The sequence below is a fragment of the Pundamilia nyererei genome, unplaced genomic scaffold (assembly GCF_000239375.1).
Source record: "Pundamilia nyererei isolate P.nyererei 1_Seehausen unplaced genomic scaffold, PunNye1.0 scaffold00007, whole genome shotgun sequence".
Classification (NCBI taxonomy): domain Eukaryota; kingdom Metazoa; phylum Chordata; class Actinopteri; order Cichliformes; family Cichlidae; genus Pundamilia; species Pundamilia nyererei.
Genome location: NW_005187408.1, coordinates 4,691,981 through 4,707,043, shown reverse-complemented (window position 1 = coordinate 4,707,043; position 15,063 = coordinate 4,691,981). Strand labels below are relative to the sequence as shown.

Genomic DNA, 15,063 nt, shown 5'->3' with positions numbered 1-15,063 from the left:
ATCCCTGTTGTGTTGTGCTGGGTGTCTTTTGGGTGGTGGGGGAGGAGAGGTGGAAGGAGGGGGTAACCGGGGTGCCTGCCAGATGACTGCTCTGTCAGCCCTATAATGGGCTGCCATCTGCTGTCTAGCATACACAAAGGCAAACAGTGTGTGTGAGAGAGTTTGTGCACTCGCTTATGGGTGTGTGCTTAAAGAAAGAAGGCCGAGGAGATTTGGTCAGATGCCTGTAGGCTCTGTTTCATATCTTTGGTGCACAGGGTAGACCCAAAAATGGACACACACACATACCTTACCTAGTCAAGCTGACTGAATGATAAGAGATACAGAAGGGGGGCAAACGTGCACTGGACATTATAATTAAATCAGTGGAAACTACAGCATGTGAAGAGAATCTGTATATCTAAGTTAAATGCAATTCATCCGAAAAACAGCAATTATATGTTTATTTTAGGTCTATACAGTGTTTCAGTAAGTCATTGTTTCAACTAAATACATGCAGGAGGTACAAAGTGGAAGGGCTGCTGCCAATAACCAATTAAGAAGCAAAGGGTCCCCGACATCTTTCGGCTCATAGTGCGGGTCACGCAATAACAAAAGGCCCTCTTGTACCAGAATGAAAGCAAAGGAGGACAGATTGATTAAGTGGACATGGCGTGCATGTGGCGCTCGTGTGTTTATGTGTACATTGTTTGCATGCATGCGCACTGCCGCTCCTTCAGCATAAGGCAAGTCGTCACATTCTCCCTCCATTTGGGGGGCAATTGAGTGAATGGGCCTGTAAAACCAACAGCCCAAAGGACAAAGGAGCTCAGGGGCATTAAGTCATGGGTGAGTGGGCCCCTTTAGGGCCAGCAGCTGACCCTGTGGAGAGGCCTCTTGTTCTGGTGGAGGGGGCTCGTGTCCCTGGACCCCAGGCCAAGTTGACAGCATCCCAACGTATACATACACACATGACAGAGAGGTCATCTTCAAACCACTCCATGAGTTGTCACACCCAGCCTTCACCTGCTTAATGTCCACGCTGCATGTGAGGAAAAATTAAGAGTGCATGATTAAAGGTGGAATATTTCAATTTCCACTTTCACCATTTAAAAAGACAAAGAAAAAGCTTTCAGTGGCGTTAGTTTTTGGCAAGACGTCAGAGTGTCGCCATGCCCGCTGTGAGCGTGTCAGAAAAACTAAGCGATCATCAGAAATCTTTATTATGCAGAAAACAGCATGTAACGTATACTAATTTGCACAAAGGCATTTTGGCAGTTGATGGCAAGTGAAAATGCAAACACAAGAAAGTCAGAATACCTTTAAAATTATCCAACAAATGCATTTATTTAGCCAAATTAAGTACATGGTTACAAAGACAGTTGGCAGGATTTCTATGGTACCTCGATTATGGTTTCAACTGAAAATGCTATATAGTATAACTCAAGTGTTACATGTGTGATTCTCCTGTAAATGAAAGCAAAGTCCAGCATCTTGTGTACTGCTCATGCATAACTACAATAGTATATGACAGCTGCTACTATCCTGTACTTATATGTACTTAATTCCCTTGCAACCTATGATGTTACAATGTCATTAACACACAAACAGATTATCTTGGTTTTAACAAATGGAATGTACAAACCAACACACAGAACATACGACACAAATATATACAGATTAGACAGATCTCAGCCACCCGATCCAAATATACAGTAAACATCTTACAAAGTTGTTTAGTCTGTTTTTAGCGTTGTGTACCATATTCTTCTGATCTTTCCACCTGATTTCCCTGACAAGATTCCCTTCTTATTCTCACTCAAATACTTAATGCAGGATAATCCAGATTATAGCCATTACTGGATCCACTAAAGCAGATGATACAAGAAAAAAAATACATGCAGCTATAGTGTTACTTCACCAGATTATGGAACTTTTTTATGGAGCGGTTTGAGAGTGCATTTGTTCTTGTTCAGAAGGTGAACTGAGTGAGCAGAGAAACATGTGACATCTCACTCAAGGGTAGTTCAGCAGGATACAAGGAGACAATGGCTGCAGCAGAGATCACATCTGGATCTTGTACAGATGTTAATAAAAACAGAATGCAATGATTTGCAAACATTTTAAGCCCTATATTTAGTTTAAAATGTCACAAAGATAACAAGACATAAAAATTTAAATAGAAAGATTTGCGCTTATTTTGAACTTGATGCCAACAAGGTGTTTCAAACCAGCTTAAATACTAATACTACATTAGAAAGGTTCATTGTAGTGACTATAGTGACCAAGGCAAATTAGGGAGGCATCCTTCACTTAGTGAGACTGTGTGGGCTAATAGTTCAGTAATAAATGTGATGTCTCCAGAGGACATCAGTGAAGCTGACACTGAAACTAAAATGAAACATCTGACAACCATTTTCAGTGAACGGCTTCTTGCAGTTGCCCACAGTGTATGTAATAAAAAATGGCATTCAAAGTAAGAATAGAAAAAAAATTAATCTAACAATATCCAGAAATACAGCTGCCTGGGCCAAGCTCATTTAAAACGGACTTGGATGAAGGGAAAAACTGTCCTGTGGTCTGACCAATCACAATCTGTAATTCATCTCTGACATCGTGGACAATGTGTTGTCCGGGCTAAAAAAGGGAGACGGATCAATCAACTTGTTATGAGTGTCCAGCTCAAAAAGCCAGATGATATTCGGTTGCATTGTGCACACTGCACGGCTAATATGCGCTTTAATGCTCGGTGATATTGCTCCAAAGAAAGAGGTGAAGAAAGCAGGTGCTAAACTGTCCTGCCCAGCGTTCGGACATGTCATAAAGAAATTAAAAATATGACAAAGAGGACTAGGAGCTGGTGACCACTAAAATCTAAAAATGGGAAAACATTTTGCTTTCAGACTAGTGCACCTGCCTTCCTCATAGTGTTAAAAAAGCAGTAGTCAGTGGTAAACAAGCCCTTGTTTTCACCTTATTTGAAACATATTACTGGCATCAGTATCAAAACATAACATCCAATAACATCTTTGCACTATTTCCAATTAAATATAGGGTTTTAGCAACATATTGCATTCTGCACAGCAGCCCAGCATTTTAGGAGACAGAATTGTAATAACATATGTGTTGACCAATATGTATTTTGTGTTTTAGCTCAAAGCCATCTGTCTAAAAATACAAGGTTTTTACGTAGTGCATTTTAAATACACCTTTTGCAGCAAAACAGGAGAAAAGAACATGTGTAAATAAAGCAGCATGATCTTAACATCAGCATTCAAACATGAATGAGCAAACATGAGCAAACATAAGGAAACACCCATCTAACACATACACACACGAAAAAAGGTAAGAACTGGAGCTACATTATGAGAATGAACATTTACATTTAAACAAAGAGGAAAAAAAGTGCAATTAGTCTATGATTAGAGGTCAGAAATGGAGTCCCGCTACCTACATACATCCTATCTATATTTTACAAAATCACACGTACAACTATGCAAAGGTTATTTGCTAGCTCTCGCCTAATCAGGAGAAGAAATTAACATTAAATCAGTTGCAGTGCTTGTTCTTCTAACTTGGAGAAATAAAAAACTGAATGGTTGCCCAATCCTAATTTTGAAAGAAAAAAAGACAATATAATTTCTCAATAATTTCTCTTAAATGTTTTCTTTTAGAAATAAATAAATTAGTAGACATTAAATAAATAAAACCTACAGCCCTCACATAAAACCTAAATCCTTCTCCAACAAAATGCTTGTTGCTGAGCACTAATGATACGAACGTCTGCCCAAAACAATGGCGGCCATTCATTCCCTAATAGAGAACTGCTTTAGAGCAAATGAGAGTTTTTAGGCTGTTTTGGCAGCAAGATTAAACTTCTTTGAAACCCACGGTGTCCGATTTATATTAATATCTAAGCCTTAGAGCTGTCAGATAATAAATAAAACAAACAAAAATAAACATTAAGGTACCCTTCCATTTTTGAGGTTCTTTCACATGTACATTGCAATGAAATACATTCAACCGATGTCTCCACCGACTCTATGGCCTTGGAAAGGAAACGCTGTGTTATTAAAAGAAATAAAATAATAATAAAAAAAATACCATCACAAGTGCTATCCAGTTTGCCCTCGAAAATACTGCTCCTTTCTCAGCAGCAAAGTCAACTCAATAGTGCAATACTGACAGCTTCCTATTTCCATCCTAAAAACTTCACATGGAGTCCGATTGGCATTCCTCCTTAACATAACACTGCTGTCACAAAAAACATGTAAGTGCATTTTTTTTTCTCATTTAAAAATCAACAGTAACATTACACACTCACCAGCCACTTTGTTAGGTACACCTTCCTAATATGGGATTAGACCCTCTTTTGGCTTCAGAACTGTCTTAATTCTTCATGGCGCAGATTCAACGAGGTGCTGGAAACTTTCCTGAGAGATTTTGATCCTTATTGACATGATAGCATCACATAGTTGCTGCAGATTTTCAGCTACATCCCAAAGGTGACTGGATCTGATGGGGTCTGTTGTCTGTGGATCCCATTTGAGTACAGGAAGGCAGGATGGATGCATGATTTCATGTCGTTTACTCCAAATTCTGACCCTACCATCTGAATATTGAGACTCGTCAGACCAGGCAAGATTTTTCCAATCTTTTTTGTACAGTTTCAGGGAGCCTGTGTGAATTAAAGCCTCAGTTTCCTGTTATTAGCTGACAGGAGTGGCATCTGGTATGGTCTTCTGCTGCTGTAGCCCCTCAGCTACATCAGAGGTGCTCTTCTGCATATTTTGGTTATTTGAGTTACTTTTGCCTTCAGTCTGGCCATTTTTACCCATTTTGAATTTTGTATCTGTAAAACCTAGAGAAGGTAGTGATGGAAAATCCCAGCAGATCAGCAATTTCTGAGCACCAACAACCATGCTGTGTTCAGTCACTTAAATCACCTTTCTTCCTCACTCTCACGCTCGGTGTAAACTTCACATCATATGATCATCTTGACCATATGATATGCCTTGCGTTAATGAGCGGTCGAGCAGATATACCCAATAAAGTGGCCAGTGAATGAAGTCTGTACTGCGTCGGTTTACAACCCATGGCGTGATTTCATTGTACACGGGTGTCGGTAAAAAGCTACAAATGCTGCACATACGTGTTTTTTTTATCTGCTAACAGCAGTGGGGCAGTTTAGTGAAAACATGCAGGAGGAGATAAACAATGAGTAGCGCTACATCTTATAATGTCTTTCATGTCTTTAAACAATATATTAATAATATACAACTCAGAAGCAGCCGCTGCTGGTGATACACACTATTTCTGCAGCCTACTCTATGTGCAGGTTGATTAAAAGAAAAAGCCTTTTTGTATGTGTACAAAACTGCTCATGACTGCTGGCAAACAGAGAACACTTTGGGCAGTTACCTCAAAATGCGTTGAGAACAAAACCTCTGTATGGACGTCACTGGCAGTGCACTTCTGCTTCAGAAGAAAAATAAAACAATTTGTCTTCACTGGATTGTCTCTTACAAGATTCAGTGGAGGTTTTAGTTGTCGGACAGATGTAGTGCTGCCTGCGTAGTCGAGGGGACGGCTTTAAAGCACAAGCGCCCTTGAGACAGAGGTGGACGGTGGGTAGGGATTCAGGTACTGACGAGCCTGTTCTGTCATGATCAGTTGGTCCTGCGTCTTTCCATAAACCACTGCTTCCCACTCACTCACCTGCACAGAAGGTGATCAGTGGTTACTGTGATTGTCTGTTTCTACCCTTTTCACAGCATTAACTACACATTGACATTAATGACAGTTGTTTTGTTTCGTCATACCTGTGCAGTGTTGTGTTTTGTTGCTTTGTTAGAAGTCGGAAGCTTCTTCGTCCGAGGGCTAGTAAAGTGTTGAGTATGAACGGCGACTCCTAATGAGAGCTCATCTTTCCCGGAAGTCACAGAATGGCCACACTCGTCTCTCTCGGAGATCGGAGAAACCAATGAAGAGCTTGTCAGTAGACCTTCATCTGACACCTGCAACATGGCATTCTTTGAATGGTGCGGGTTTTAAGAAAGCAGTAGATTAAGAGTAATAGTAATTACATGGTATTTATAAAAATACTTTTACTTGGAAAGGGCTCCAGGACCTGAAGCTGATTTGAAGTGTGGTCAGAGAGGCTTACCTGTGCATCGTCGAGCTGGTCTTGGAAAAGTTCAGTATTAATGCTTTCTTTGCCCCAAGGGTCCAGGACAAGAGACTTGCGCACTTTTCTAGCTGGGCCATCCATCTAATTTTGAAGCATCAAAATGAAGTAAAATTATTTCTTAGTTTTTTGATGAGGTGTTGAGGTCATGAAGGTTGTATTTCGTGACTTACGTTATGTTTCCACACTCTGTAATCTGGCTGTAAGTCTGCTCTGTTGAAGATGTCTGTTCCGGTCTCTTGCTTTAGAACTTCTCGAATGTCTTCTTCGAGAAAGGCCAAAGGCTGTGGCTGCAAATCAAAAATGGATGAGTATAACCACAAAAAAGGCAGCAATATGTTCACCTGCTTGCACCAGAATTTGGCAAATTTACCTCTCTCTTTAGTGGCCCGTGCATTTTCTCCTGGGCAGCCAAAGCATTTTTGAAAGGAGTGGGTGTCCTCGGAGTTGGAGTCATGACTGTTTTGCAGAATTTAGGAGTCCTGGAACTACATATTTGTAATTGTGATTACACTAGTTTTCTGCAAGCAAAAAGATCTTCTGATATACTGCTTACAGCCGATTCATTTACCCATCATTCTCTTTCTGGTGTTTAGGTGTGGTATCTTTTTGAAGGGGTGTGTTGAGCAGACACCTCTGACCGCACACAGGAGTTGAGGTGAGGGCAGGGTTTTCCAGATTGAGATGCTCTGGCACTGATATGTTGCAGAACTGAGGAGAATGAAGACATGGCATATTAGTCAAATCACTGCATCAGCTGTAATGGGAAGATGTTCTCTGAAGTAAATTATTAAGATAATTACTCGTGACGGGGTAAATGGCAGTGTCTTTATAGGTGTTTTCTTGGGAGAATTTGAAATATTTTCCAAGAAGGAAGAGCAAGTCTTGTCACACAAAGGAGATGGTTCCCCCCTCTCTCTTCTCCTCTTCCTCCCAGTGGAAGCCTGGGTGGGTTTGGATGAGTTAATGGGAGTCAGGGATGTAAGATCTCCCACACCAAATGGAGCACAGTTCCTGTCTTGGCCTAAGTCGGTAGTGGCAGCGTTGACTGGGTAATTCACTGAATTGTACATGGTGCTCTCTTGCAAGATAGTGCTATAGGCTGCCTGGTTGTGCCTGGACGGCGTCGCCGTCTCTGACAAATCAAAACTGGCCACTTCGTTCCATGCAACAGGATCCTGCAGAACAAAACACATCTACAGTAGATCTTTAATACATTCACAATATTTGGCCAACAAATTTACACAGAGTTATGTTTGTTCTGTGTTCGTCTCCATTTGTTACTCACTGAATCAATAAGCTCCATGGTCTCTGCAAATTCTGGTATGGTCTGCAGGGTGGACAGCACTGTGCTGGCCTCTACAGCCAGGAATTTGCTGGGCGAGACAGGAAGCGGTGCTGGAGCTCCCTGCGGGATCTCAGGGCCCTTCCAGGGTCTTCTCTCTGCTTGTTCTTCCAGGCTACTGCTACTCGTGGTTAACGTGTCATCTGACACACTGTCTGGCCATGCTGGGTACTGCTCCAAACTCTGAGATAGAGGGCAGCAGGGGACGGGTGGGGGTTAAAGACGCTGCTGTTAGATCTTTGGCTCGTGCAGCAGGATGGTGTCTGATCTGATGAGTTTGGCAGATGTGGTGTAAAATTATTGCTAATTTGCATGAGTTTGGAAATTATGTGTAGGAAATGGTGGGAAAAAATTGTACAGTATAAAGTCGCTCACTGGAAAGAATAAATGTGAATGAAGTATGAAAACAGTCAGTGCAGATAGAATAGAGACTGAGAATGCTTTAGTCAGAACCAAACTGCGGGCTAAGTGTGGGTATGGTAGGATGGCAGGGAGTGAGGGCTGGAGGGGATGAGGGGGCGGGATCAAGTTTAAAACTAAAATAATGGGCGAGGTGAGGGGTGGGAGCTAGGGGGACTACCAAGCACAGCTTCAGGCCAGTCTGAGTAAGTGGCGAGAAGGGGAAAGTAGTTACTATTGCAACACTACAGCAAACAGGCTACAGACACGCATACATGCCCTCATTCTTGTTTTAGAATATATACACTGCAAAAAGTTCATTAATGAAGGCCAGTTAGAATCAAATGCCAGGATTTTGGACTTAAATAAACTTTTCGATATCAATATATTGTTTTTTCAGATTATGTAACTCGCTGTTTATTTCACTTTGACGCGAAGACATATTTAATATAAATATGAGCCTTTTTACAGTGTATGTACTGTAAGCTATTAACACACGCAGGCTATGCTGACTAAGAATGCTAACACACATTCAGTGTGTGTTCTTACACATGAACCTCTGCACTGCACTTGTTGGTGGACTTCACTCTCTGCTGACATAAGCAGCAGTTCAAGCTCCTTAATTCTTTGCTCTCTGTCAGGATCATCCAGGCAGGATGGCTGGAATAAACAAACATCACGGAGGAAGAGGAGGCGAAAGGAAAAGAGGAAAGAGTTACGAGAGTTAAGAAAATCAGGAAAACAAGACATAAACATAAAAACACTGCAACAACAGCACTGACATCGCACACCCTTTCAGCTGTATTTTGTGTTAGGAGAAAAAACAGGACGTTCAAGTTTTTGATTTGAGCTCCAGAGTTAGCAATCACAAGTACAACTACAGAAAGACCAGAAAATAAAGAAGTCAGACGTTTTCCCCACTAGCATGCAAAGAAACCTTATAAAAGACTCACTGATATGAAGCTTGAATTTTCAGGAAGACTGTCCATCATGTGCCCACCATGAGGCTCAAATGGAAAACCACCCGTCTGCAAACAGAGCATTGCACTTAGCTCAAATAGCGCCAAATCACAACAGCAGTCACCTCATTGTGCTTTATATTGTAAGGTAAAGATCATAATAATACAGAGAAAACACAAACAATAACATGTCTCTTTATGAGCAAGCACTTGGCAACAGTGGGAAGGAAAAGCTCCTTTTTAACAGGAAGAACATCTGGCAGATCCAGACTCAGGGAGGGGCGGCCATCTGCCGTGACAGGTTGAGGGTGAGGGGAGGAAACAGGACAAAAGACACACTGTTGAAGTGCAGTGGTGTATAAACACATAAAGGGGAAGGTGAGTGAAGAAGAAACAGTGCATCATAGGAAGCCTGCAGCAGCCTAAGTCTTTTTCAGCATAACTAAAGGAGGATTCAGGGTCACCTGATCCAGACCTAACGATATGCTTTATCAAAAAGGAAAGTTTTAAGCCTGATTTTAAAAGTAGAGATGTCTGCCGAATCCAAACTGGGAGCTGGTTCCACAGGAAAGAGGCCTGAAAGCTGAAGGCTCTGCCTCTCATTCTACTTTTAAATATCACAAGCCCACAGTCTGAGAATGAAGAGATCGATTGGGGTGATACGGTACTATGAGTTTTTTACAGTTAAATGGGCCCTGATTATAAATGTTGTATTTGAGGTGAAGCATGTTTTAAGTAAGATGACAAATGAAACAAAGACTGAGGATGGACCTGGTTTGATGCTGTCATAACCACAGGGCTGCGGTCACAGTGCTGGGGCTCTGTTGGAGTTGCAGGACACTGCCTGTTGTGGCGTCTCTTCCCATTAGCAGAGGAAGTCTTGCAGCCATCTTGCAGGTACCCCTCATGCTCCACTTTTCTCTTCATGGTGGAATTCCAGTGGTTCTTGATGGAGTTGTCCGTTCTGTTAGGGGATAGCATTGCTAGTGTGACTCACTTACATTACTTAGACAGGAAGCACAAACAGACAGTGTGTGACGCACTACACTACCGTCCAGGAAGAAGCTTAGAGATCTCAGCCCAGCGGTTGCCAAGGCGTTTGTGGGCTTCATAGATGATTCGATCCTCTTCCTGAGTCCATGAAGACTTCTTAACTTCTGGGTTGAGGTGGTTGTGCCAGCGTTCACGGCACTGCTTTCCGATTCTTCCCTGGAGGTGCTTCGCAATCACTGACCAGCGCTTGGGACCATATTTATGTACGAGGTCAATAACCTGCATAAACACCACCACGTGGAGGATATTCAGTAGAAGCACGAGTAAATAAATTCATGGATTTATGAATGAATGGGGTAGGGCCCTAATTAATTCTGCCACTCTATAAACTTGTTCAAAGAGTTCAGATTTCTAAGAGAAGCAGTGCTGTTTAGAAACCTTCACTATAGCAACAGCAGAGCTTGTTTGGCTCTTTCCATGGAGGCTGAGAAATGTTGTGATGTCACTTTTGGCAGGCTAAGCTATAATTGTAAGATCTGTGTTTTTGTTATGATTCCAACATTTCGGAGGAATGACACACCATTCATGACATTCTTGAACAACAGTGATCCATTTAAGGAATGCATCGCTGGTCTAACAGCAGGAAAAGGTCTTCAAGCTTTGCTTTGTAGGAAAAAAAAACTAATTAAAAAAGCGGCTGGCTGCTAAACCTCTTACTTGAAGAGACTGTTTTATTACGAATGACGTAGTGGAGAATTTACTTTAGAAAAAAATGAAAAAAACCCTTCTTGGCGGGAAGTAAGCATGCACATGTGCACAGCCTGGTTATTCTGAAGCTAAAGGGTACATTACATATTGTGGCACTTGTCTTTGTATTGTGTGTTTTCAACCTGTCTAAACTGCTCTCTCCCCTCTCTGCCATATCATTTACCCATTTTGTCACCAATGTTTCTGCACAAAATAGGGATTCAGAGCTCGTCTTACCTTTTGATCCTCCTCCTTTGTCCATGGTCCTTTCACTAGCTCTGGATTGAGCACCTTCTGCCACCGGTGCTGACACTGGCCATCTGTCCTCCCCTGTGATAGAGATACACAAAGAGCAACACCTCATTACAGTAGTAACTGAAAGAGATAAACCAATATGGTGTAAAGTAGTAACATTTTTGTTTAATGAAATTACACAATTGAAATGTGCTTACTGGAAAAAGGGTAGCTATTAATTTCCAGGAGTCTGTTCCGTGCTGCTCAACAAGCTTTTTCAGCTTTTCATCCTGAAGAAAAAGAGAGATGGAAAAAAAGCAAATGGTACAGAGCGCATGTAAGGCGTCTTGTTCAGCATTTTCACATAAACACTGTTATACAGTTACCCTTAAAGATGTTTGCGAGGAGATAAAAGCAGAACATAACATGCAATGCCTCAAGTTAAATCTTTCCAACAAATTCCCAGCTCAGATGTCAGATCTCTGATAAACTTACCTCATCTCGTGACCACTTTACTTTGCACAGTGTCTTTTTATCTTTGCTCTTCTCTTTACTCTCTGGATCTGTGGACTGCAGCTCTTCATCCTCATCATTGCTAAAATATACAAGGCAGTAAAAGAAGAGCACATTTAGACCACAAATGGAGCCCAAGACTGAGGTATGAGGTCAGTGCCTGTAAGCTAATATATTAGACATCAATACATGGACACCAAAGCTGTAAAAAGAAATTACTTGAGAATGGTGTAAGAAGCTTAACTATTACTACAGGATGAAGGCTCAGTGTAATTAAACGGTCTTGTGACCAAGTAGATTTGCCTACTCTTTGCTTTAACTTCATCTGAAAGAAATAAAATCCCTGTTAAAAGAATTAGACTTTAGCAGTGAGTTATGCCAAGCTTTTTAGGGGCAGGATTGAGGAAAAGCAGCAGCATGTACCAAAAGCTGACCACAACTCTTTTGATGTCACAGCAAAATAAATAAACAAATACATTAATAAAAGACAAATAAAAGCAAAACTAAAAGCATCAGTGGCCAATAAACAAGCCTTTGACACATCATATCAAAACTGAAAGCAATGTGTTCTTCATGTATTGCACAACACTGACTCTGGACATTTTAGCTAACCAAACAATGAGTTCGTTGATGCGGGGATCTCAGTGTGACTGCATTAGGTCACAGGTCTTGAAGATGCAAAGACAGAAATAACATGTCAATTATAATTATGCACAATAAAGAACACAAAATAGAACTACTGATAATACAAAATGTCAGCACACTCCATTTCAAATTTTTTGCATGCAAAAACCTGCTGCTGGGCACTAAAGTCTTTGCAGTATGGGAGCAGACTTTAATAAATGGAAAAGAAATTAAATTCCTGAACAGCCAGGCTTGTTGCCCTGTAGGAGACCTCTACAACCACACATGCACACACAGGGGGTTGGGGAGTGCTCTCTTGAGGTCTTGTATGAAAATGTGGATGAAAGGTCTTCCTTAGAGTGGAAACTTTAGTATACCAATTGAATTTTGGTATGGCCTGATTCCCTCACAAGAGGCAAGAGAAGTTTGCTGAAAAGGAAGGAGGGGCCTAAGGTGACTGGAGGAAAGGAGGGGTCTGCATCAAGAGGCTCTTTCACTACCAGAGCTTTATAAGTGTGTGTGTGTGTGTCTTGATGAGGTGGAAGAGGTGTACTGGGGTGTGGTTAGGGGACTGGCAAAGCCCTAACGGTCCAGTTCAAAAAAGTTGAAAAAAAAAGGGGGTATACTTGCATAACCTCCTGGCATTTACTCATTTATTCACTTTGAAACTGAAGAATATAAAACTATAATTCTAGGTGGCAAGTATAAGAAGCACCATATTTATATTCAGTGTTTAATCCATTAGGAATACATCACCTGTCATAAGCAATGAATATGAAATAATAACTCTGAGTTGTTCTAATTGGATAGAAGACTTTCTCTAAAATAAAATGTAACAAGCGTCACCAAATAGTATACTGATCTACATCCAGTGTTCAAACAATCATGTTGCTGTTGAAGTTTATCCATATCTTAGAACATAATGAAAAATGCCCTTTATAGAGGCTAACAGACCAAGGTTACAATTTTAAGGTTTCCTATTTTCCAAAGTCTAAAGGTAGCAGTCCAAATTATGCACAGGGCAGTACTATACTGTTCAAATATTCATACTTACTGGGATGGACTGAGAAAATGTGTAGTACTTTTAGCTTAAGCGATGACTATAATGTCTGATTAACAAAACTGATTGATATGAATAATTTTTAAACTAATTAACCCACATTTTTCACATGGTATACTTATACGGTCTAGAAGCTTTTTCTTCCATTGCCAGAAACCCAAGAGACTTAATGCAAAAATCTGTGATGTATAATTAGAGGACACATGCTATCTGATGTGGAGTTTTTTAGTCGGTGGTTGTTTTTATTTTAAATATTCAGAAAAAGTGAATCTGAGCAGTAAAGATGCATTAATCTGGCTGATTTGTCATTGTCTAGTAATGCGTTTTCAAGGATGATGCTGTTACATAACAGCTGTGTGAAACTGGCTTCACATTCACAGAACATTATTTTGAATGCGAAACTTTCAGAAGCATTGCCACCCATTCAAATTAATGCACGTTTCAGGTTGTTTAAGCTATATCTGAAACGTGGATTTTACACTGTCTATACTTTTCATCGGGGTATGTTATTAACTATAGGTGTTATTCATTAACTACTTATTCATAAATCCCATAGGCAGACCTTATTACAGTGCAAGTGTGCAGGTGCACTTGCAGTATAAGCTGTTTATATGAGGCACGTCGTATTAACTGTACACAGGTGCATTGTGTCACGGGAACTGAATAATGAAACACTGCTGGCACCCACCTGCGTGATTTCACGTTGTCCATGACAGCTGGTAGGAGGACTGAAATTCTTCGTAGATGAACCTGTGCTTGGCAGCTCCCTAAAATCCCTCTTTAATAGATGTGTATCCATAGAAAGCGTTGACAGTCATTGCAGGTTTCTTCGGGATCTGGCTAGCAGCGAGCTAACTAAAAGCACAGTTTATAACATATACTTTCTCCGTACAAGTCATATTCACATCTTCCCAGAGAAAGGCGTTGCTATGTCCTCTTCAGATAAAGGCTGTCTTCAAATGCGGACTCGTAACATAAAAACTCGCTATGAAACTGAAGGTGGGCTACTTTTATTACTCGCCGTCCGGGCTGTTTCTAACATAATCTTTCTCTTCTGTACTTCTGTTTGGCGTTATGATTTTTGTCCATCCCGCCGATTCTCGCGCCCAGCCCTCTGCACAGGCGGCCTCGCCCCCGATTGGTCAGAAACGGGGCCGTGACGAGAGGAGTCGGTTCTCGAAACTGATAGGTCAAAAACGAGGACACGCTCGCAAGTGATTGGTTAAGAATTTGCAAGCAGTTCTTTCATTGGTTGAGAATCTCAGGAGGCGAATGTTATAGCAGACAACAGTGTTGTCACCTCTTTCAGCAAAATGGGTCTTTTCATTATGACTGTAGTGGCTCAAAGTGGGTTTCGGGACTTTCTGGGGGCCCTTTGGGGACTTTCAGAGGGTTCTGAGGCACACAGCGCGAAAAATCGCACAATGAAAGCGCAAAAGGCTGCATCATCTGCGCCTTTGTGCCATCGTATACCTTCAGGTGATTGCATTTGCGCTGATGTGATGCATTACTATGGTATATTTATTATTATAATTTGCATCTTATATAAGGAGAGCAGCAAAACAGTACCATAAAAATTGGCTTTCCACGAGCAGCTCTAAAAACGGTGTTTTGCTGGCATCTTGTGGACAAAACTTAGGATATCGACATACTGCTTGCAGATTTCACTCATATAAAATATAATTAACCTCTTCATATGGGGTTTATTTCAGTGATATGACAATAGTGACATTTCTGTGTTTGTGCAATATGAAAATATTACAACATTTACTGTCACTACCCGTCCGCAGTCCCATACATACTGTTTTTATTATTCACTAAGTATGACATTTTTATGTAATGTTTTTTTTTTACTTAAGTACAGTGTAAAATTTTTTTTAGAAAGAGAATGTGGTCAAATGAAATTTGCTTGGTACCAGGCACATTTTTCTTAAGGGATCGAGCGCCTGAAACACGGACAGTTTGTTGATATTGTAAAAAAAATAAATAAATACAGCCACAGGGGGGCGTTTTAAAAACGCAC

At 40.9% G+C, this 15,063-nt stretch overlaps 1 protein-coding gene across 3 annotated transcripts; it reads right to left on the bottom strand.

Moving 5' to 3' along the window:
* Positions 1–5,430: 5,430 nt before the first annotated feature.
* Positions 5,431–14,097, bottom strand: mybl1 (v-myb avian myeloblastosis viral oncogene homolog-like 1). Of its 3 annotated transcripts, none has more exons than XM_005722600.1 (16): positions 13,729–14,097; positions 11,339–11,438; positions 11,062–11,133; positions 10,847–10,939; positions 9,921–10,141; positions 9,641–9,833; positions 8,864–8,938; positions 8,460–8,570; positions 7,455–7,694; positions 6,970–7,362; positions 6,738–6,877; positions 6,540–6,654; positions 6,340–6,456; positions 6,146–6,250; positions 5,802–5,996; positions 5,431–5,697 (listed from the first exon to the last, which is right to left on the bottom strand). In XM_005722600.1, exons 1-16 carry the CDS (start codon positions 13,749–13,751, stop codon positions 5,572–5,574), a joined length of 2,319 nt encoding a protein of 772 aa, XP_005722657.1. In that variant the 5' UTR covers positions 13,752–14,097; the 3' UTR covers positions 5,431–5,571. The 3 variants fall into 3 exon arrangements, with proteins under 3 accessions (XP_005722657.1, XP_005722658.1, XP_005722659.1); XM_005722601.1 differs by having other exon boundaries at positions 6,970–7,344; XM_005722602.1 differs by lacking the exon at positions 8,460–8,570.
* Positions 14,098–15,063: the final 966 nt, after the last annotated feature.